Source organism: Choloepus didactylus, chromosome 18 (genome assembly GCF_015220235.1).
Source record: "Choloepus didactylus isolate mChoDid1 chromosome 18, mChoDid1.pri, whole genome shotgun sequence".
In the NCBI taxonomy this organism is placed as follows: Eukaryota; Metazoa; Chordata; class Mammalia; order Pilosa; family Megalonychidae; genus Choloepus; species Choloepus didactylus.
Window position 1 is genome coordinate 20,110,271 of NC_051324.1, and position 24,533 is coordinate 20,134,803.

The 24,533-nt window shown below is 48.1% G+C and overlaps 1 protein-coding gene across 5 annotated transcripts in view; it reads right to left on the reverse strand.

The window, feature by feature from the left end:
* RAP1GAP2 (RAP1 GTPase activating protein 2) overlaps nucleotides 1-24,533 on the reverse strand; it is a 220,810-nt gene that overhangs the window by 143,035 nt on the left and 53,242 nt on the right. For 2 of the 5 annotated variants that reach the window (XR_005212799.1, XM_037810052.1), the window contains exon 1: nucleotides 7,686-7,831. The exons of the other annotated variants lie outside the window; for them this stretch is intronic. Coding sequence is in view for 1 of the 2 variants with exons in the window: in XM_037810052.1 (XP_037665980.1) it covers nucleotides 7,686-7,792 (107 nt within the window). In the remaining variant the exon portion in view is untranslated. Of the gene's footprint in view, nucleotides 1-7,685; nucleotides 7,832-24,533 lie in introns of those variants that run through there. 5 annotated transcript variants of the gene reach the window in all.

Here is a 24,533-nt window from a genome sequence, read left to right on the forward strand (position 1 = left end):
TCAGAGTCATATATTTCACCAGAAGGAAAGTTGGACGTCAAAAGATGGGAATGTACAAAACTGAATCCTATGGTGGGCAATGTCCATGATCAACTGTACAAATACTAGAAATCACTTCCATGAACCAGAACAAATGTATGACAATACAATTAGAAGTTAATAATAGAGGGGCATATAGGGAAGAAATATATACCTATTACAAACTATATACTACAGTTAGTAGTATTTCAACATTGTTTCATAAACAGTAACAAATGTACTATATCAATACTATGAGTCAACAATTGAGGGGGGTTGGTTAGGGATAGGGGAGGATTAGAGTTTCCTTTTCTTTTTTTCTTTTTTCATCTTTCACTTTATTTCTTGTCTGGAGTAATGAAAAGTTTCTAAAAATTGAACAAAAATTAAGTGTGATGGATGCACAGCTGTATGTGGGTACCCAGGGGCAAGTGATTGTACACTTTGGATCTTTGGATAATTGTATGGTATCTGAACAATCTCAATAAAAATGAAAAAAAAAAAAAAAAAATCCCTGCTCCACCTCCTGGCTCTGCCCCCAGCACACTCCTCAACCTCTGAGCCTCAAAACAGAGATAAAACTGGTAGAACTAAGACAGATAACACATGTAAGACCTTAGCACAGGGCCTAGCTAGGGTAAGCCTCCAAAGGCGGTAGCTGGTTAGCACCACTCAGCCCTCAACAGCCTGGAACATTGGGTGCTGAGACCCATTTCAACATTCCCCCCTTCCAACAGGGCTCCCTAAACCTCAGGCATTTTGCACCATTTCATGATTTGTGCTAAATCCATGTACTACCTGACAATTGCTTTTCTTAATGCTTTTCTTTAAATTGACTTGTAATTTTTTACTGAAATAAATTTTTTTAAAGTTATATAACTATCATACATGGAAAACCAGTATCACTTGCCAGAATTCATTTTTTAAAATAGCTATTAAAAAGCATCTGTCCACCTGAAATCATCTTGCCTACCTCATTTGCTTTTTATGGATTCGGTAGGCAAAGAAACTCGGTTTTTGGGACTGGGGAGAGGCCACATATGCTTAAAATGACTGAGAAACTTCTGAACCCTTTGGCAGCCCCCATGTGCACAGAAGTGATTTTCGTTGGTTTAACCAAGCAGGCCTGGCAAGCCCTCTATTTGGCAACATCCTGGTACCCATCCATCTGTGCACCATACAGGCTCCAAAGAGATAAAGCTGCATTTAGAAAAAGATACATATTCGTTAATCGAGACTCTTCACTGGTTCAGATGCCCACCGGCCACTCTTTGGCATAAAAGAGGGGAGCTTGCCTCTACCTATCAAGATGTAGGCACCCAGAGCTAAGGAAGGCCCTGGCTATGCCTCAAGCTTCGAGATGGTCAGGGCTGAACCTGCCCTCCTATTCTGTGGGTCCCAAAACCAGAAAAGGCAGAGAAGAGGTCAGAGGAATAACAACAGAATAACACATATGCAAGTGATCATTTGCATTTCTCTCCAAAATTGCTTCCAGAAGGAAAAGGTTCTCCAAACTCAGACAAGAAGACGGCACCTTGAAGCCAAAGGTGCATCAAAGGGTGCTTCACCATGAAATGACCTCAGGGTTCAGGCAATGAGCACATTTTGCCCGGAGAGCCAGTGATGCTCTTGAGCATCCATTCATTAATTCAGCAAATATTTACTGAGCACCTCCTATTCTTGGCAATGGGGACACAGAGAGGAAAAAGACAACGTCCCTGCTCTCAGAAAGCGCACATTCCAAGGGAGAGAACAGCCAATAAACAGTTTATTAAATAAACTAGATAATAATCAGTTAATAAGTGCCATTGGAAAAATAAATCAGGGTAATGTGATAATGACTGGAATGGGCTACTTAGTTTGGATGGTGAGGGAAGTCTTCAAAGGGGATGACATTTGAGTTGAGTGCCCAGTGATGACGAAGCACCAATTAAGTTATGGAAAACAGCACGTGCAAAAGGCCTGGGGAAGGAACAAGCTTGACATGCTCAGCAACAGAAAGAAAGCCTGTGTGGCAGAAGTACAGTGATGGCTGTGAGTGAAGGGGAGAGTGGTAGGAGGTGAGGCCAGAGAACCAGGCAGGGGCAGCAAGCCAAGGAGCTTGAATTTCATTTGAAGTGTAATGGAAAGCCTATGGAGAGCTTTCCGCAGGAGAGAAACTCGATTTTATTTGAATTTTTTAAAGTTCACTCTGACCAAGTAAGGAAAATGGATATGGGGGAGTAGAAGTGAAGAGACCAAATAAGAGACTTAAATAGTGGCTCAAGAGGAATCAAATAAATCCATTTATGCCTCAAATTCTTCCCCTTAGACTCTAAGGGTCTAGCTCCTCAAACTCTCAGTGAGACTATGTATCTCAGTGATATATACCATTCCTAGGCATAGATCCCAAAGGACTTGGACAGATATTTGTACATCAACATTCATCACAGCATTTTTCACAATAGCCAAAATGTGGACGCAACCCTGTATCTGTAAACAGTTGAATGGATAATAAAATGTGGTATATCCATACAACGGAATATTATTGAGTCATAAAAAGAAGTGAACTGCTAGTACATGCTGCAACGCGGATGAACCTTGAAAACATCACACTGAGTGAAATAAGCCAGATACAAAAGGACAAATATTGTATGAGTTCTCTTATATGAAATACTTAGAACAAGCAAATTCAGATAGACAGAAAGCAGAATAGCGGTAACCAGGGGTGGAGGAAGGGGGGAATGGGGAGTTATTGATAAATGAATATGAGTTTTGGTTTGAATGATGAAAATATGCTGGAACTAGATAGTGATGGAAGTTACACAGTATTGTCAATGTACTTAATGTCAAAGATTTCTCCACTTAAAAAGGTCAAACTGATTTTTACGTTATGTATATTTTACCAGTTATAAATAAATTATTTTTTTTAATGGGAAGCTTGTTAAAGAGAGATGTTTGTTCTTTAAAGGAACAATGGCCTTCCAAGTGGCATTCAAACATGAGACTAGAGAATGAGAGACAGGCCCTTACACAAAGGGCAGGACCCAGCAACCTCCTAAGAGAACAAGCAGGCATCTGTTCTGGGGCCAGAAAGTGGATCAGCTCCCAACCCTGCCCCTTCCAGCTTTATGACTATGACTTCAAGGACAGGACATCTAGACACCCCACAGGCTAAAGACCCATGTTTAGCAAGCTTGAAGGGCTATCTCTGGCTATCCAATGGCAGAACGTAAGTTTCCTCCCTGACACCAGCCTCCAAACCCCAGGGACAAATCAGTCAATGAATGCCAACATCACAGAAACAGACAACCAGATGACCTCCAATGCGGTGGTCTTGGAAAAAAAAAAAAAAAGTCAAACCTGAATCTGATGCAGCCCCTAGAACTAAACACCAATTTATAGGAAACACAAGGGACAGCAGAACATATTCAATGACACCAGGGGATACAATCCATAAAATCCTCACAATGGGAAAGAAACTCTGCAAGACAAACAATCCAATTTCATCAATAAATAAATTATAAGAAAAAAATGGAAGAGGAAACTTACAGATTAAGGACATATCACCAAATCATACCAGATTGTTTGATTTCCAGCTCAAAAAAACTTTTGAGAAATTTTTATGAGCAATCGGGAAAATCTGAACACTGACTGGATAGGATATCAATAACTTATTTTAATTTGGAGGGTATGATAATGGCAGCATTGTTATGTTTTTTAAGAGTTCTTACCTTTAAGATACACACTAAAATATTTAAGAATGAAATGATATTAATGTCGAGGGTTTACTTCAAAGTGATCTTGTGAGGGAGTAGGTTAGGAAATACATGAAACGTGATTGGCCATGAGTTGATAATGGTTGAAGCTGTATATTCTATTTCACTATTCTCTCCACTTTTTGTATATGCTTGAAAATTTCCACAACAAAACATTTTCTTTTTGTTTTTTAAGCTAAGGGTGGGCTTTTTCTAATAACCTATAGAGGAATAATCCACTAGACATAACACACCACAATGGAGGGGTCATATCCATTAAATTCACTGCTCTACCCCCAGAGCCTGCCAGTAAGGATTTGCTGATGACTGAGTGAATCCATATTTTACTCCTCATAAATCCCGTGGTGGGAGTTGCCCCCAAATAACTACCCCATATAGAAGTGGATTACTTTTCATTTATCTTAATTGACCTCTCTCATGGTTCAGAATGTCATATCTAAGGCCACATTGACTTTATCCACATCTTTCGGTGGATGATTTGAATTTGTTCCTCTGCCTCTGTCCTTTTGCCAAAGGTGCCTCTTCTTCAGCTTAGAAGGCAGCAGTGCCCCCACCACACAATCAGCTCATGACCAAGGTGGTGTCCTGGAACCTTCTCCTAATCTGCCATGTCTTTAAGAAAGCAGACTCTGAACATCAAAATGTTTTAAAAGGAACTCCCCATGACAGTGGTTTTCAAACTGCAGCCTCCAGGGAAGGCTTCGTTCAGGTGCCTCCTCAGAGCCATGCTCGGACCCAATCCCCTTTTCAAATGGACTGTTGCTCTTGCAGGATCCCATATGACGGGATCCCTGGAAGGTGGTCAGAAAGAGGAAGAACCTCCAGGTCGCCCCACAACACCTGCAGAGAGCTGTCAAGTCAAGACTGATGAGTGCCATGCCCATTTCTTCAGGAGGCAAACCAAGGCTGGAGCTTAGAACCCACCAGCAGTGCCTGGGAGAAAATGGGATACCCATCTCATTACCATCCCCCCCTGACACACCTACCTGCCTCCTAATATGAAATGTTTCCAAGCAGCCTGGGAAGAGCAGGGGTGACTGGCAAGAACCACTGGACCATCACTGCAAGCCACACACGACCATTTCATCCCTTAAAGCTAAGAGCCAGGAGTGTTAACTGCACACGCCTGTCAATTAGAAGTGCTGAGAAGATTGATGGATGGATTAAGCCTTCTTGGAAGGATGAAGGACAGGTCTGAGTTTGGCCTAACTCAGTGATGAGAAGGGGGAGGAAAGAGGAACTCAGCAAATTTAACACCCAGCATGTGTTTGGTGAGCACAGAGGAGAGGTTGGCAGCTGCAGCCTGCTCCAGGCTCCCTGAGGCCCATGCCTGCAGAGCAAGGGTCAATCGTGTGCAATGCACTAATTCCAGGTGTTCAGAGACAAAGAACTCCAGATTACAGCAAGGGAAGCAAAGGTCATTTAGCACCAAGATGAAATCAATCCCTTTCTCTTCTTGTGTAGGCTATGTCCATGGCCAAAGCCATCGGGATAGCAGGAGCAGCAGCTGAATGCAATGAAGCCAGGGACTGGGAGGGTCACCAGTATCTGCCCGCAATGGAGGGAAGGGCACAGTGCATCCAGCAGGGAGGACAAGATGCCCTGAGCCTGGGGCATCCAGGCCCTGGCCAACTCCTTCCAGCCCCCTGTCTGGGCCCTTCCCTGTTGACTCACTGCCCCTACCACCACCACCAGACCATCTCTGCCCAGGCCCAGGCCCACCCAGCTGCCTCCATGGCCCAAGCACGGCTGGTCTTGACTATTGATGAGGTCTCCACCACCAGACATCCTACACTTGCAGCCGGGGGCACAGGTCCAGCGAGAGGAGAGTGGAAGCCGTTCTGATCAAATCCCTTCATCTTCATGTAGCACCATGTTAGACCCTTCAGCATCTTCAACCACATCATCTCACTTGAGCCTCCCAGACCCTTTTTGTGGAGGAAGAAACTGAGGCTCAGGGAGACTAATCTTGGCCAACGGGCGAGCCAGAACTAGAACTCTGAGCCAGCACCCTGTGCAGAGACTTTTCCACCTCGACACACATTCTGTACTCAGGGTCAGGAGCTGGTCTGATGCCTCTGCCTTTCTAGGAAGTGCTTTTTCCTTCTCACTCCTCAAAGCAGGCCCAGGTCGTCTCAAATCAGCCATTCCATACATTCTTGGGTTGGCTTGTTCAGCCCCTCCTCCCCCCAAACACACACAAAATGTTGAAGGGCAGAGAAAAGAAGGGAATCAAAGTCCAGCCACAACAGAGCACTGGGCTCCAGGTTTCTGCTGGCAGCTTTTCTGCTAGCAAGTAGGACCCCAACCTCAGACATTTCTAGACCACTTGCATGATTTCTGCCATACTAAATGCCACTTGTGCCATTATTACTACCATTTCTATTAAATAGACTCATTCTTGTGGCTTACATGCAATCTACAGTGATGCTTTATATCATTACCACAAATGGCAAAATCAGTGTCATTGGCAGTAAATAGGATAGAACCCTAAAAATTAATAATACAAAAACAAAACAACCTGAGTTCTAGGCAGTCACTGTTGCTCTACTTAAAGGCCCTAAGCCATAGATCTGCTCTCTCTTTGTTACAAAAGGGAGGTAGCAAGTGTTAGAAAGGGTTTAAAGCCAGACTAGCACCGAACTGAAACTTTCCCCTTGAAGAAATCACAAGGATTAGCAGAGTACTGAAAAAGGAAGAACTTTCTCACTAGGTGACTCAGTGTTATTTCATGCTTAACCACCTTAAGTCATTACACTGGAGATTCATCCTATGCTGTGGGAAATACCACATTAGACAACATTATGGGAAAGGAGGGCAGGAGGCAAAGGAGGCAAACCTTCCAGAGGAGAGACCCACCCCAGCTTCTCAAAGGCCTCCTGCTCATTGCCCACCATCTCCCCTAGGCACACCCAGCTTCTGGGCAAGCTCAGGGGCCGCCAGTCACCCTCCCAGGAGTCTCTGGTTCGGCTGCCCCTGCCTTAGCCTTCATTGTATGTAGACCATAGCTCTAACCACTCCACAACTCCTCTGGAAATTAGGATCCAGCAGGCCCACTGCAGGTTACCCTAAATCTCCAAGACACCTCTCTGGGCAGTCAGCACTGATGACCTGGGAGTGGGAGGAAGTTTTGAGCTCAAATGCCCTAGCTGAGGAGGGAGGCTGGGGTCAGCGACCTGTGTGGGCAGCTCCCTGGGGTCTGGTAGACCTCTGGCTTGCAGCAGGGGACTTCAGCCCAGAAAGCTGCCCCAGAACCTCCTTCTGTCACCCCAAACCCTACACCACTTACCCCACAGATATTCCAAAGTGTCTCTGAAATTGCCCTAGAAAATGATTTTCACCACCCAAGAGCGTTGGCACGAATTAGAAGAGTAAGCCAGAGAAAAGCCTAGGGTCAAAGGCAGAAAAACCCAAAGACAACGCCGGCAAGAAAGCAGCCTCCAAACTTGCTCCTTGCCTTTCGGCGCCGCACTCAAGACAAGCAGATCCCGGGTTCGGCGGGCAGCCGGCGGGCTCAGCCAAGTTGCAGAATTGGGCCACTTGGTCTGAGCTAGGGACTATCGCCCAGGTCGGATCAATGCTACCCGTCCTGCAGACTTCGGGAAGGGCGCCCGGATCCGCAAAGGCGGGGACTGGGGGCGAGGAACTTGGGATCCCTCTACCTGGAACGAACCCCGATGGACCCTCCCAACCGCCTTCCGATCCAGCCAATACCCCGCCTGGGCTTTCTCAGACCGTCCAGCAGCTGGGGCGAAGCTCCGAACTCGCTCCCCTCTACGGCGCCTGCAGTGGAGGCTTTTTCCCATCAAACACGGAGCCAAACACCCGGTGGAAAAGTCCACCCCCAAAGAAAATGTGAATTTAGCCCGAGAAGGAAGGGAACGGGATGGTGGCGCTGCAAAGCTTTACCTTTTCTCTTTATTCTGTTTTCGTGATTTGTGCAGAAGTCCGATGAGCACCACAGCAGCGCGGATCCCCGCCTTTCGGCTATGCATCCTACCCGCCGGCTGGGACATGGCGAGAGCGGTGGCGGTGCCCTGCCGCGCCCTCGCCTGCCCGCCCGCCGCGCGCCCCCGCTGCCCCGGCTCCGCGCGCTCCGCTCCGCGCCGTCCGCCGCCGGCCCCTGCGTCCGCGCCCCGGCCCCCGGCCGCCGCCTCGCATGGGCCCCGCCCCCGCCTAGGTGCGCTCCGGGGATCAGGTGACTGGGCGCTCACTTCCCGGCGACCTTCACCTTCTCCTCGGGGCCCGCGAGGCGGCCGGCGCCCGCTCGCCGGGCGAGAGCATTTCGGAGGCTCGCTCGGGGCGCGGCCCGGCGGACGGCTCCAAGGCTCTCGCCCAGACGCGCCGCCCGCGCGGGGACCCCGCCCCGGCCCCGCCTCCCGCGCCCCGGCCCCAGGCGGCCCGGCTGGCCACGGGCGCGGGAGGCTCCGTGTGCCCGGCCCGCGGGCGGGAGCGGGGCGCCCGGCTAGCGCTCAGCGCTCCCACGGGCTTGGCACCCGCCTTCTCCCCCTTCCCTGCGCCCGGGCTCCCTCCCTTCCGGCTGACCCGCCCGGCTCTCTCCCCGTCTCTCGCCGCCCCCCTCTCCGTCCCCTCCTCTGCGCTCCCGCCCCGCGTCCCCGCCGGCCGGGCCGCGGGCAAAGGCGGCTGACGCGCTCTCGCAGCCCGGCCCGCCGGGATACTTCTCCGATGCTGTCACTGTCTTTGAAACAGAGGGAGAAAAAACATGCACCGAGAGGAAACGCGCGTCCTCAGTACAAGCGAAGCTGCTTTCGCGCGGCGAACACCGCAGCGGGCTCCCAGCCCAGCGGCCCCGGCAAGACGAGGCTGCCGGACCATGAGAGGGGCCACCGGTTCCCAGCGCCCGGCGACCCCGCCCGCCCCGACCTGAGGCTCCCCGGCCGGAGCCGTGGGGTGGGGAGAATTTTGATCCAGCGGGATGCAACCTCCCACCTCCCCCCGGAATCGGGGAAGGAACTGCTGTGCAGGGATTGAGGGGCTGGGTGGGGAAGGCACGGTCCTAACCCGGTTAACATTTGATTTTCCGGACCTGGTAGTTAGACACAACCTAGGGTCAATGATCAACTTCACGGAGGCGGCTACACCTCTGCCCAGGTTGCCCAGGAGATGTATGTCGGGCATCCCCACCCGCAGCCCGCCAACTCCCGGGGCCCCAGCCGTTCTTCCCGTCCTCTCCCGCACTCTGTGTGTAAGCTTCACCTCCACTTCCGAACGGAAGGACGGAAGGTCACGCCAGCTCCTGGGGAAAGGGCCGTGACCGGGTCCCTGCTATTCGGGCGGAACCTCGCTTACGCCTCCCTCACCCACTTGCGTTTGCTGCCGGGACTCCCAGTCCCCTCCTGCTCCCCACTAGCTTTCCTTCTCCCATCGCCTAGGGGAAAGGAATAGGGCAGGGGGCTGGAGGGAATTAAAACAAGCCAATTAATCCATCTTTGGAAACATCCCTGTTGGGGACAAAAGAGGTCCCTGAGGCAATTTGTCCATGTTTTTGTTTGTTTGTTTTGGTTTGGTTTTGGTTTGGGTACGATCTAAATGACAACACAGCAAACAACAAAAAAAAAAATCCAGGCAGGGGAGTGGACCATGCTGGGGAGGGGACAGGAGCTGCAAATGAATTTAAGGAGCATGAGGTCCCAGCACCCTGTCTCCAGTGTGCACAGCTTCTTCCTGCCATTGGAGTTGGGGTGGAGAGAAGGGAGCACAGGGTGGTTCCAAAAATGCACCTTTTGTTTATTTAGCATACATTAGCAATGGGCCTCCTGCCTGTGCCACCCCCACCCCCCACCCCAGCCTGCTTGGGTGGTGGGGGATCACAGATATAGCCATGGGCATCTATTTATAGCTAGAGACAGGAGTGACCCAGGCCCCACCCCTGGCTTTGGCAGCTAAGTTGGCTGCAAGGGCTGCACCAGTTGTGACCTGAGAATCAGCCTGGAAAAAGAATGGGGAAATGAGAGTCCTCAGTGGAGAAGAAGGCAGAGCCCCATCGCAGCCCAGGGTTTCTCCTGCCTCCCTTACCACAGGTACTGGCATGCTGGCTGGTGCACTGCTGCAGCCCAATGACAGGAAGGGTGGTGGTGGGCTGGCCAAGGGTCTAGCCAGGCACCGGGGTGTTTTATCCACATGCTGTGAAAGGCCTGACCCCTTCCCAACAGGTGAGAGTGTGGGTGGCAGCAAGCGGCTCCCTTTATTCATTTTTGTCCTGGGGCTCCAGACCCTCTCAGCCCCTCCACAATCACGATATTTCCTACCCCAATGTGACTGGAAAACACAAGGCTGTCTCCAAAAGACTATGAACCTCTCAGACCCTGACTCCTGGCTGGAAACACCAAAGCATAAGGAAACCCATCCATGGAAGGGAATTTAACAACCATCTATGCCAGATTTGCCTATTCTACCAGCATTTATTGAACACTTACTGGGCATCCAGCTTTGTGCAAGTGATCAGAGAGAAATGGAAGAAGGGAACCTCGCCCAGAAAAAAACAGGGCTAACCCACGCAAAACCACAAACCTGCACCATCCCGGCTGGCTCGTGCAGTGTGGCCCAGCGAATGTTTCCAAAATTTGGAGGTTCACACACCACCTTCACAATTTTTTGCCTTAACATTATACTATTTGGCTATTTGCTTATTAATTTGCTTTAATTAAATCAACTCAGTTTTGCACTTAATTTTTTAAGATAGCATTATTACCCATGCTAAATAACCATTACCACTTGCAACTAATTCTATAACACATATTTATTAAATTTTAGTTAAATACTGTTGCTTGATGAAGGCCCTGAGCTTGAAGCACCTTTGTTAAAAAGAAAAAGAGCCAAGTGTTAAGCGTTAATGACACACTTGCCCCGAACTAAGATACTGTCTTGGAAGAAGTCACTGAGTTTGGGAGAGAAATGGAAAGGGGGCAATTTTCACATTAGTGATGAGGAGGCCACATCCATGGACCTTAGAGATGGACTCAGAGGACTGGAGGCATTCAGGCCACCGGGAGCGAGGTCAGTGAGGACGGCAGCAGTCAGAGAAGGGGTCTTCTCCCAGGTCCCATCCCACACCACAGCTGACCCCCCGCAATGCCACCAGTGCACTCGTGCTCACAGGCTGGGATGTTCCCTCTGGGTTTCTTCACGGGCTGGGCAGGGGGAGGGGGCTTCTGCCAGAGGCAGGCCTCAGCTCACAGGACCTCAAAGCCCACAGTCCCTGAGAACAAAGTGCCAGGCAGCTGCCAGCTGGGGTCTCTGCCTCAATCCAGGAGAAGCCCAAAGGCAGAGGGGGCCCTGGTGGGAGTGAGAGGGTGGGCAGGGAAGTTAATCATGAACTGAGGGCAGACAGCTGCACAGCCCATTCCTAAGGGGCCAGTGGGTTAAGACAGACAGACACGCATGCTTGGTCCTGAAGAAAAGGGCCTTCTATGCCTGGGAACCCGCTCCAGGAGGCACACCTGTGTGAACCTGGGGAGCAGCCCCCCTGCTAGCACCCCAGTCTCAGAGAGGACCTGGAGCAGATGCGTCTGGGGCTGAGCGTTCCCACCCCGCCCCAACCCGCCTCCGACTTCCAGTGACTCCACCACTCTGCAAAAATGGTGCAACCTTCATGGTGAGGACTGGGGGTAGATGTGGGGGAAAGGGGCCATGGAGCAAGGAACGTGGGGTCCTTTATGAAAACCAGAAGGGGACAGAGTCCCTAGCTATCCAGTGGGTCACATGGTCTTCGAATGATCCAAGAGTTACAAACATACAACCTTAGACCTGCTCAGGACAGGCCAGCACCCCCACTCTCTTCTGCCTTTGGGGGCACACAAATAAACATACCAGCTCAGGGAAATCACTCAGAAGCCCCTGCTGAGCACTCACACCTGTGCCTGTAAAGAAAGCCTGACATTGGTTCTTAGCATGTACACTAGCGCCCCCTGCTGGGCCACAGTGCAGTTGCATCTCTAGAGTACCACTGTAAGAGCTCAAAAGAGCTCCAAGGGAGGGAAGAGACAGAAGAAAGGGAACGATTGAGAAGGTCATTTCAGGTGGGGGCGCAATCTCTATTTTGAAAAGAGAGAAAGAGAGAGATGCAGGAGGAGGTCTTTGCCGACACACTTCCTCTTCTCCCGGCTCCTAACATCCCTTCCCAGAGCCCATGACCTGCGCCCTGAGGGGTCCAGCCCACAAAGCAGGGCCCTTCAGCCACAGCCACAGGCCAGGACACCCCCAACAGGGCTGGGAGGCCTCAAAGGCTAGCCTTGGGAACCTAAGCTCGGTCCTCCTTTCCTAGATCCACACGTGTCATGTTAACCAAAGATCCAATGAGAAATTGGCTCAGAAGTTGGAAACGGATCTTGGTGACTTGTGTGACATTTCCGAGCATCAGGGAAAGGAAATTGTGCCTGAGGAAACCCACAGATCCCACTCAGTGGAGGGGATCCAGCCCATGGGCTGCACATAATTCGATACCAGAGTCCTCTAGAGGAGCCTGCAAGGCATGATGTCAATCAAAACTTTTGCTGATTCTATTCAGGGGTTAGGAAAAAGGAGCTGGGGGAGATGGTGGAAGAAAGGAATTAATCTATTGTTTGGGTTACTGAAGATATTAAAAAATTGTTTTTGGTTCATTTATAGATTTTTTTTGCTAAGCTGCATGACTATAATTTTTCCCACAGTTCTGTTTCCCTTGTGTCAGAAATTTCTGAAGAACAGAGGTGAATTTTGCATGGAGCTGCACAGGGGTGACTCAGGGAATCAGGAGCGGAGGCTCAGGGCCAGGTGACCTGCAATACAGTCCCCACACACACACCCAGGGCCCCCTCCAGCCCCCACCTCCCTAACTACCAAGCCTCCCCAGCTGCTGCTACCACAGAAGCTACTTCCAACTCCAGGATTTCTGGGGTTGAGTGGAAAAGTCGGGAGGGACGCTTTCTTTCCATAACATTTGCAACATTGCTTAGCAACATCTTTCAAAGCAAGAGCCAGCAGACTCTCTGAAAACCTCTTCTGTTTGATGCTACAATGCACAGAATGGTTTCTCATATGTGTATTATTTATATACTGTTTTATAAACCCGATAATACCTTCTGTGCCTTGCATCTTCAGGAGATGACCTGTTCTACTTAAATGAATTTCCAGACAACCAGAGCTTTGAGTAGCAAAACTTTATGTATTTTTGCTTGCTTGCTTTTACTGTAATGACCTTGACTAGAAATTTCTCTAAAAATATCTTACATACTTTTGTCCCTTTTGAAGACAGTTTTAATGCCACCTTTTCTTGATGACTCAGAGCCATCATTATGAATACCAACCACTGTACTGAGCTAAAATGTAGCTATGAACCGACGGGTCACTGAGCTCAGAGGCCCATTTGTCCCTACACACATTGACCCCAAAAGCTGTGGGGCAAAGACACCCTGATGAGGGAGTAAAACCACAGACCCTGCAGTCAGACAACCTGGGTTAGAATCCCACCTCCAGCTTTTACTATCTGTGTGGCCTTGGGCTAGGATTTTAACCTCTCTGAGCTTCAGTTTCTTCATCTTTCAATGGGGATAGCAAAAGTAACATCTTCCTAGGGTTACTGCAAGGATTAAATGAGAATACATGTCCACATAAAGACTTGTATGGCAATGTGCAAAGCAGCTTTATTCAAAATAGCCAAAAACAGAAAACAGCCCAGGTGTCCATCAACAAACTGTGGTATATCTATGTAGTGAATTCAGCAATAAAAAGGAACAATACATTCCCACATGCAACGGCATGGATGAATCTCAAGAACAGTAGGCTGAGCGAAAGAACCCAGACACAAAAAAGTACTTACTGTCTGAGTCCATTTATATGAAGTTTTAAAACAGACAATCAAATGCACACAAATTAGAGCAGTGGTTGCCTCGGGGAGGGGAGAGATTGACTGGGCGGGGACAAGAGGGAATTTTCTGGATAGAGGAAAATGTTCTACAACATTATGGGAGAGGCCACTTGTCCAAAATGTATAGTCAAGATTTGTTCATTTCAATGTATGTACATTTTGCCTCAAAAAAAGAACTAAAATTAGTAGTAATAATAATCAAGTCAGGGTGCAGAGAGGGTAGAGGTATAGATGAAACAAGCAGGGCAGAATGTTGACAATTGTTGAAGCTGAGAGCTGAATATACTATTTCTATTTACTTTATATGCTTCAAATTTTCCATAATAAAAAAATTAAAGAAAATGTTCACAGTGAAGAAAAAAGATTAATAGTGATTATCTCTGGAATTATGATGATTTTTATTGTTGGCTTTGTATTTTTCTGCAATTTAAAAGTTTTCTATAAGGACTATGTATTAATTTTGTAAATAAACAGATAAACATTATAAAAGTTTTCAAATGAAAATGCATGCAAAAGTACCTTGCAAGAACTCCATAAACGGCCTGCTTTCTGTTTTTTTTTTTATTGTGGTAGCATATAAAAAACATAACATTTAACCATTTTTTAAGTGTACAATTTAGTGGTATTAATTACATTCAAAATATTGTGCTACCATCACTTCCATCCAGTACCAAAGCATCTTCATCACATCAAACAGAAACTCGGTACCTGTTAAGTAACAACTCCCCATTCACCCTCCCCCGGTAAGCTGCACTCTACTTTCTGTCCTTATGTGTTGCTTATTCTAGAGATTTCTCATAAGTGGACTGACACAATTTCTCTCCCTTTGTGCCTGGCTTATTTTACTCAACATGATGTCTTCAAGGTCCGTCCATGATGCAGCAAGTATCAGAACTTCATTTCTTTTTATGGCTGAATAATATTCCATTGAGTGTATACACCACATTTTGCTTATCCATTCATTGGTTGATGAATACCTGGGCCCACCTTTTGGCAACTATGAACTGCACTGCCAGGAGCACTGGTGTCCCTGTTTTCAATTCTTTGGGGTATAAACCTGGAAGGGGAATTGCCAGGTCATATGGTCATTCTACCTTTGACTTTTGAAGAACCTTGCTGTGCTATTTTGAGTCCTTGTGCTCATGGACAGTGGCTGCTGGTGCTGTCCCTGCATCCTTGCTGTTCACGGTGAGGCCACATAATCAAGCTTGTGATCATTTTGAGAAAAATAAGAGTAAGCACCTGAGGGATTTTCCAACCTCAATTCTACAACCTTTCTTTGGCTCCTCTAAGTTTCTCTTCTCTTGTATGTATTTGCTGTATGTAACAGTGTTTAGAAAGGCTGCAGCACTGCTGCATATATATGGGAAAATGTTCACTAGCACATGGACAGCGCAGTCCCTTCGAGGACTAGGGGCCAGTGCAGTGGGTTTGCATTCTCTGAGCACTCTACCAGGGGTGTGTGTGTGTGTATCTGTGTGCCTATGTATGTGTCTGTGTGGCTGTGTGTGTAGGTGCGTATATGTATGTATGCACGCATGTATCTACGTGTGCATCTGCCTGTGTCCTTGTGTCCCTGTGTGCACGTGTGTGTCTGTGGCAGGTATGTGTATGTGTATGTATTCATGTATATATGTGTGTTTTGTGTGTCTATGTGCGTGTATCTCATCTGTGTGTGTATGCATGTGTGTATCTGTGTGTCTGAGTCTTTGTGAGCATCTGATTCTGTGTCTGTCTTTATGTCTGTGGGAGAGCATGTGTGTCTCTGTCTGTGTCTTTGTGTGTGCACCTGTATGGATGTGTGTGGAGGTGTGTATCTGTCTTCTGTGTGTCTGTGAATGTGACTGTCTGTGTCTGTGTGTGTCCCCTGGTCTGTGTGCATGTGTGCACCTGTGCCGGGATGGGGGAACTGAGTGGTGGGTGTGAGCTGGGACCTCGTGGGGCAGGGCACAGCAGCACACAGTCCACCGTGGGCACTGCAGGGGCCTCGCTCGGTGACCAGCTCACACATCTGGTCAACCACAAGTCATAGGTTGGGGCCCTATCCATGGTAAATTCTTTTTTTTTTTTTTTTTCCTGTTGTCTGAACTAATGTATTGCCTCTATCCTGGTCTCTATTCCTGAAGAACTCTGGGTTGGATCCTCCCTTCCAGAGGGCAGTTCCCTCATTGGTAGGCATAATCAAAGCCTTCCCCCTTAGCTAGCCATGGAGTTTCCTTCAGCACAGACTCTGGGGTCTAACTCACTGATGTGTTAATGGTTCTTTCCCACCCTGACATTAAGCTCTTTTAGCCTTAAAGACAGACCAGATGCAGAGCTTATCTTCTGTGTTGACACAGGCTCCCCAAGCTTCTGAGCATCCTGCTGAGCAGCAGCTGTGTTTCTGCTGTTTGCAAGCCTTGCACCAGGCCTGCTTTCTGGGGCCTTTCAGCCCCTTCCCTCAGGAAAGTTCTTCTGGCTGTCTAGCCTGCATCACTCCTGTTGTAATCTAAACTCTCTAAGCATCTCCCCCCCCCTTAGGAAAAAACCCACTTAGTTCCCAATATCCCAACCCTTCCCCAGTCCCAAGGCAGCTTCAGCAACTGCAGTGGCCATTTTCCTTTCACCCCAAGACCCCAAACTCTGCTTCCATTCATTTCCTCCCTGCCCCAGCCTCCCTGAGTAATCACAAGGCAGGATTGGGGCTGCGTGGGTCACAAACAGTGGTTACAGCTAATAATGAAAGTACCAAAGTTGGCACTTGATTTCCTCCTTTTACTACATTACCACACATCAAGGTCCTTCAGCCCCCCTATCCCACGGAATCGGGCTTGGGGGCCAGCAGTTGCCTGAACACCATCCACATCTGTCGCAGGCGGGGAGTAGGGGGCTCTGGACACGGTCCCAGGAAAGGTCAGCAGTGACCTGTGTGCGGCCTGCGTCAGTTACTAGAATCGCTCTCCTCACGGGCTGGGGAAAGCAAGGACATATCTTTTCATGGAGAACCTGGAGCAGAAACAGTCTCATTACACCTCCACTCTCCATTTAGTTATTTATTGACAAGGCCACGTAACCGAACGATCCAACTGGGAATCAGCTGTAGACCTGTCCTAAAAGAACGTCACCTCCTCTGAGAGGCCTTCCTTGACTACTCACCTAAAGGACACCCCCCTTCCTTATTCTGTATCTGGCCCTGGTCTGTTTCCTCCACAGCAATTATTCCAGCTTGCAGAGTATTTTATTTTGTTTTTAACTGACTTTTCTATTTGCTTGGTTTTGAACGGAAGCTCATGGGGCCGGAACCGTGTGCATCTTATTCATCATCATCTTCTCCCCCCACCCCCACCCCCAGGGCTAGGAGGGCACCTGACACACTAACCCTCAACAAATACAGAGAGAGAGGGAGAAGGGAGGAAGGGGGTAAGAGGAAGAGGGAGGGAGGAAGGGAGAGAAAGGATGGAGGGTAGACCCACCACCAACCCCAACCACCACCACCAAGAGGACTGCATGTCCCAGAAAAAAATGCCTTAGGCTTTTGGCTGGACAGCACTAGACTGGTCAGAGGGGAGAGGAGAGCAGGGCAGGGCAGCCCCAGGGATGGACACCTAAACCCCACCCTCTCACAGGGGGATAAACAATGCCTATGTTGAGAGCCCCACTCCGAGCTGGCTCCAGCGAGGTGGACGCCACCTGCAGCAGAGTGGCCGGTGGCCTTGGCCATGTGAACCTGGCAAGGAGGAACCTGTCCCAGATGGAGTGGAAGTCTGCCCTTCTGCCTGCTCAGCACCCACACCCCTTCTTCTGGTTGACTGTACCTTGATTTCCCTTGGGGACCACCCCGACACCACTAATGGTTTTTGTGGTTCCAGTGGGGCTGTCCCTCTCTCAACCCACTCACCCCGAGCTCTGGTTGGGTACGGGGCCCGGGCCCGGTCAATCCACGTACTCCATTTACCAGGCCACAGAGACTGCTTCAGGGCTGGGCAGGCAAATCAAGTGGGTCCAAACAGAGGGAACTCCTGAACTTTTGCCGGTACCATCAGAAAGAAGAAGCTCACTACCCTCTAGGGTTTCCAAAGACAGGCCGGTGGCTGTCTTGTAGCATGAGAGGAGAGTTGCCTGAGAATGAAGTGAATGAAGAGGAAAATAGAGCCAGGAGATGTGGACAAACAGATTGTTTGGTGGTATTGTGTGGCCACCTGGATCCAGCCATTGCTAAAGCCAACTTTCTTTAGACTTATCAGCTACAAGAGCCTCCACAGATTTTGTTTTTATTTCCTTGGGTGGGGAGTGGCTTGAGCTAGTTTGAGTTAGGTTTCTGTCACTCGTAACTTAGTTAATTAACATAGCAGATCTCTACCCAATGGGAAGGATACACCTGAAGAAGGAAAATAGTAGCTCTAGGCAAGTAAGAAGGAGGCAGCAAGCAAGGGTCAAGCCCACAGCACTGCTTCACCAGAGGGGAGCAGTCCCCGGCCCCTGGAGCTGCTTTTCCAATGCCAGACCCAACCAGGTGTACTAATGCACCCATGAGCAACAGACGTGGGGACAATCTGGGGACAGTCCTCTCGACCCTTCCCGAGGAAAAGGCAGAAATCAGACACCACAGATAAGATAAAGGTTTTCTCCTTGTCTTTTCTCTGCCATCATCCAGGTCACTCATTTCATCTTTCTTCAGTACAGTCAAGGACTATTCAAGGAAAACATTGAAAAAAAAGGAACATTCAGACATATCCAAAATGTGGAGCATTCTACAAAAGAATTTGCCAGGTCTCTTCAAAAAATTCAAGTCATTAGAAGGTGAGGGCAGGGGAGGCTGCTCTACATTTAAAAAGACTAAAGAGACATGACAACCAAATGCAATGAGTGACATTGGCAATTAATATTAAGTTAATAATATAATCTAATATATAGCCTGTATTCAAGTTTGGTGACAGCTGGGAATATTTGAATATGAACTACATATTAAATTGTATTATTAAATTAATATTAATTTTCTTATGTGAGATAATGGTATTGTGGTTTGGGCAGAAAATGACATTATTCTTGGGAGACACCTGCTGAAGTATTTAGGTGTGAAGTGTCATAATGTCTGCAACTTACTTTATCTTGCTATCATTATACAGAGAGAGAAAGAGAGAGAGAGAATACTGTAGCAAAATGTTTTAATAAGTGATGAACGTAGGTGAGTACAGGAACTCACTGTGCTATTCTTCTAGCTTTTCTATAGGTTAATAATTTTCAAAACAAAAGGGTGAGAAGAATCGCACATCACCCACGCCTATACCAGCCCTCAGATCTGCACATACACGTGCATTCTGCGACATGGTGGGCTGGTGTGGAAAAAGCACTGGGCCAGGAGTCAGTGGAATAAGCTTCTGGCCCAGATCTGTCTTCTCATTATCTGTATGTCCCTTTCCTCAGGATGTTTTCTTGGCTGACACACCCGTGAGATACTGTATGAGGATCTGGAGGACTGGGGAGGTGTCGTGAAGAACTGGAGGTACAGCCTAGATGGGATGGTCCTTTCCATCTTTATGTCCATAACCAGGAGGTGGGTGTAGGTGACAGAAACTAAATATCTTCCACCCAACCGCCCACTCTCAGCCTCTCAGGGGAACCCAGTTCTTGGACCCCGGACTTGAGATTGGTGGGCATCACTCTGGCCAGCTCAGTTCAATCAGCAAAAGGAAATTAATCTGGGCTCGAAATATGGTTTCCCCGAAGGGCTCTCAGGACACAGGGCAGAAAGTGTGTCTTAACAACTACGATGAGGACGAAAGCCCAGGGCAGACTCAGAACGTGGCAGGGGGACTACAAGCTTTCCATCCCTTGGTCAACTCCCTGGCCAGTTCTCTGGTCAGTAGAGCCCTCTGGATTCTCGGGCCTTCTGAAAAGGGGAGAGCAAAGGAAAGACTCAGCAAAAGACCCTGCTGCAAAGGCCCCAGGTGGGCACAGGAACTTCCCAGGTGAGGACCCACTGGGCTTCTGGAGCCCCTGCTTGTCAGGGCAGAGGGTGAGATATCAGGGACATGTGATTTCAGCAGAGAGAGGAGGCTTCACCCAACAGACTGGCAAACGTCCACAGCTACTAGTGCTGGGTGTAGAAACTGAAGAGCAACCCGGCAGCATTATTAAAATAAAAAGGCCTACCCTATCACCCAGCAATCTCACTTCTAAGATTTACTCGAGTCTAGAGAAACCCGCACATGTGAGTAGAGAGGCAAGGATGAGCATGTTCACTGCAGCACTTTTCATAAGAGTAAAGAAATACTGGAAACAGCCATTTGGAGGAGAAATGGATATGTAGAGTATGGTATATTCAAAAACTGGACTTTATACAGTGGTTTCAAGGGATGAGCAGAGATATGATACGTATCAATATGAATGGATCCTAAAACTTTAAGTGACAAGAGCAAGTTACAGAACAATATGTAAAATAGGATGCTGTGTATGTTTTTTAAAACCCACACAAAGTAATACTATATATTGTCTATGGTCACTTAAGAAGTACATAAAAGTATTTTTTAAATATCCAGAAGAATATGTGACCAAACCCTGCACAGTGGCTGCCCTGGAAAGGACCAGAGGGGATTGGCATTAGTGGCCAAAACAGACTTTATCTAATGTTCTGATTTTTAAAAAAAAAGGAAAATGGGCTCCTATATTATTTGGGTAGTGTACAATTAAATTTCTTAAAGGTAGTATCAATTTTCTAAAAGTATATTCACACAATGAAATATCACACAGTTATTTCTTTAAAAAAGGAGAGAGGATAAAAAGGAGAAGGAAGAAGAGGTTTTGAATGGACACGTGGAAGGAGCTGCAAGATATATTCTCCAGTGAAAAAAGCAAGATACAAAGCTTTGTTCTGTAGAACAGTACCTTTTATGCAAGAAAGGTAGGTAAGCAGAATAGGTACTCACATGATATATAACTGGGAAGCACTGCAAATTTACAGAAGAGGCTTATAAACAGGTTTATGAATATGGGGACAGGGTGGATTGGGGTTAACAGCAACACTTCTTGCCATATACATTTTTGTGTTACTTAGATTTTGAACCATGTGAATACATCTTCCATTCAAAACTAATAATAAATTATAAATAAATAGCACCAGCCAGGATAACCACATAACCACAATACATTAGAAGCATCATGGTTTTACTTAGCGATCGTCAGGAAAACAGAAGTCTAGAACCTCTGGGCCAGTTATCCCATTCCTTGGAATACATCCTACAGAAAAAATCCATCACATGCCAGAAACAACGCACCAAGGTGATCGCCACAGGGGTACTGCAGGGAATGGAGAACATGAAGCAACCTAAATGCCCAATAACAGGGTCTCTGTAAACCTGTTTACAGTACAGAGACAGCGCTGCTGGGCAGTCTGTGGACTTACTCCCTCAGGGATGCTCACACGCATGGGTCAAACATGGGACCCAGAACAGTGACATCTGCCGAGGCTCAGGTTTCCAGCTGTGGGCCTCACCCTCAGTGCACCTAAGCAGTTCAGCAGTTCTGGGGTAAAGTCCAGGAATCTGAATTTTAACAAGTACCCCAGGTGGTCCACTTTGAAAACTGCTGGCCTGGGTCACAACAAACATGTACATAGATTCTGCGTTAGGGAGGAATGATTAATTGCAGGAGCTATTCAGTTTGCATTTCTCATGTTTTCTTGAATATTGTGTTTTATTATCTTTCCAGTAAAGACATGGACCTACACACACAGATACTGATCTTTATATGTAAGTACAAATGCAGGCAGGTGAGCTCTGCTGGAAGCAGACATCTCAGGCCAGTTTCCTGGGCAGACTGGAAAGCTCTATATATTATACTATTAGGATAATATTTTACTCTTCATTACTATTACATTAACATTAATTAATTGATAATATATGGTAAATATAAATATATAATGTATTTATGGATAGATACATTATAGATAAATAGTATATGACTATGATATAACAGTAAGCTATTTCATTGCACTCACCTTGGGCACTGCTGGGGTCCCTTTGACTCAGTGAGTCCTTGCAACAACCTCTGTAGCAGTTACCACTCTTACCCCCATTTTGCAGATAAAGAAGCTGAGAGGCGGAAAGATTAAGCCTTCACCCAGGGTTGCATGGTAAGGTGCAGAGCTGGAAGTCCCACTCTGCAGGAGCAGTGAGAGTCAAGCTCTTGACCTCTGTGCTATCCACGACGCAAGGAAGCCACAGCCCTCGCCCCCGACAGGTCTTCAGCCTTACCGCGACAGATGCCATCCAGGAGCCACCGCCAGGCCAGGGCTGGTTCCGTCTCCATGAGCATGTCCTAAACTTGGGTAGGGAAGAGGCCTCATCTTTGCTGGCTAAAATGACCGTTTTGTTACAGTCCCTGCAGGGATCTCTCCCTGCTGTTTTATGCCATCTGTTTTGCTGTCCGGTTCTCCCTTCTTGTTTCAGTCCTGGTTCCCACTGTAGGGATCACGGGGAGCCAGGACCGCTTGCAGGAGGCGCTGGAGGTGAGCTGAGCATGGCACTAGGAGACGGGCCTGAGGGGTTCCGGAGCGAGGGGTCTCTGGAGACATTCCCTGCTCATGGGGTCACTATCCCAGCCCCCACCTTTAGTGGGAAACTGAAGTCACAGGTAGGAGGGTAGGTACTGAGATACAAAACAAGCTCTTCCTGACTCTAAGTCACCCACCCCCTCCATCAGAGCTACAGCAGGAAAGCCAGTAATTAATCTCTGTAACAGGAACCAGCTGTACCAGGGAGCACTAGGAGAGGGGAGGAGCAGAGATAGAGAGAGCAAGGCAGAGAAGCAAAGAGAGAGGGGAAAGATGCAGAGCACCAGAAATGGGGAGGGGGCAAACAATGAAATACTGAAAAGGAGATAAAACAGGAGGAGTAGAACAGTCAGGAAACCACTGCTCTCAGCCTCTGGCCAGAGCTTCCACGTGTGCCCACCTCCCCTCCTCTGAGGGTGGGAGCCGGGGTCATATGATGAGCCCACATCCCAAGCTACAAACCTGGGGTCCAGACACCTGCCCTGCCACCTGCCCACAGGGGCAGTCCTGGGCTAACAGTGCCACCTGCTGGCACAGAGGAGGACTGCATGGTATGCCCATCTTGCCCACCTCTGGGTGGTCAGCTGCCCCCACTCCCCACCTTCCATCCTTCCGTGGCTTTCTTCCTCACCTTTGGACCTGCCAAGTCTGTCCCCACCTCAAGGCCTTTTTCATATGCTGTTTCTACTTCCCAGAGGGCTCTTCCTCCAGTATCCCCATGGCTGGCACCTTCTGTTCCTTCAGGTCTCAGCTCAAATGTCACTTCTATGGAGAGGCGGTTCCTGACCATCCACCTAAAGTAGCTCCCTGCACCCACCCCCATCACTGTTCTATTTCCTTCACAGGACTGGGAATTATCTGAAACTGTCTCATTTATTCTCTTTATTATCTGCCTCTACCACAGGCCTGACGGGGTCTAAATTGTTCACTTTTGCATGACTTGCACACAACACAGGACTTGGCACTTGTCGGTAAGAATCGCTGAATGAACGATTCCATAGTCATCCAGCCGAGCTCTCCCCAGCTCAAGAACCCAACTTCAAACTCCTCTGTGAAACCTACAAGCTCCTCAAACTCACCACATTCAAGGCCAAAGTCATTATCATCCCCCCAAAACCGGGCTTTCTCCTTGCCCTCCCCTGGCCTTGACCCACATGACTTCTTTGCAAACCCCCCCAAGCACCAAACCCCAGTTTCTACAGGACCCCTCCTTTCACCAGGAAGAATGCACTGCTCTCCGGTATCTCTACCAGCATTACCTTGTGTTTTGCTGTTGGCTGTTAAATGCCTGCTCCCCCCCAGACTGTGAGTTCCTGGGGTATAGCGACCAGGCCCTATTCACACTTGCCCAGTCTTAGAGTCTCCAATAACAGCTACAGTCCTGAGTGCTGACCCTGCGCCAAGGACCGTGCTGCGTGCTCCTCCTGAGGCTCATGGAATCCTCAAAGTTCCCTATGAGGTAAGGACTCCCATCATCTCCACTGTCCAGATGGGGAGAAGAGGCTCAGAGAGGTTAGGGGGTTTGCTTTGGTGGACGGCCAAGCCGGCCCTCAAGAAAGAGATCCTCAGCACCTGAAGCAGGTCCTGGCCCAAGGCAGAGGCTCCCACATCTGGTCAGACAGTTGTTCTCAGCTCAGTTAGCAGCATGAGCATCCTGGGCTCTTGCTTCCTCTCTTCCTGTTCTGACCTGGTTCTATCAGAAAAATTGCTCTGCCTCTCTCCCTCTCCCTCCTCCTTCCTGTACAGCCTGAGCCAACCTGTAGAACCATCTCCAATGGGTGAGAGAAATGCTAGTGGTGAACCCATGTTTAATTTGGGGAGGGGGTGTCAAAAACACAAGATACCACTTCACAGTCACTAGGATGGCCAGAGTTAAAAAGTCTAACAATACCAAGCACTGGCGAGAATGTAGAGAAAGGGGGCCCTCGTTCATTGCTGGCAGGAATGTAACATGGTGCAGCTGCCTTGGAAAACAGTCTGGTAGTTCCTTAAAAAGTTAAACACAGAATCACCACATGACCCAGCAAGTCCACTCCTAAGTATATGCAAAAGCTTGTACATGGATGTTCATAGCAGCATTATTCATAATTGCTAAAAGCTGGAAACCACCTAAATGTCCATCAACTCTGGATAAACAAAATGTGGATTTCTATACAGTGGAATATTATTCAGCCAATAAAAGGAATGAAGTATTGATGCTATGATGATATGACCTAGATGAATTTTGAAAACACTATACTAAGTGAAAGAAGTCAAACAAAAAGACTATGCATAACATGACCCCATTCTTATGAAAGTCTAGAATAGGAAAACCTGTAGAGACAGAAAGGATATAGTGATTGTTTGGGGCTGGGAGAGGGGT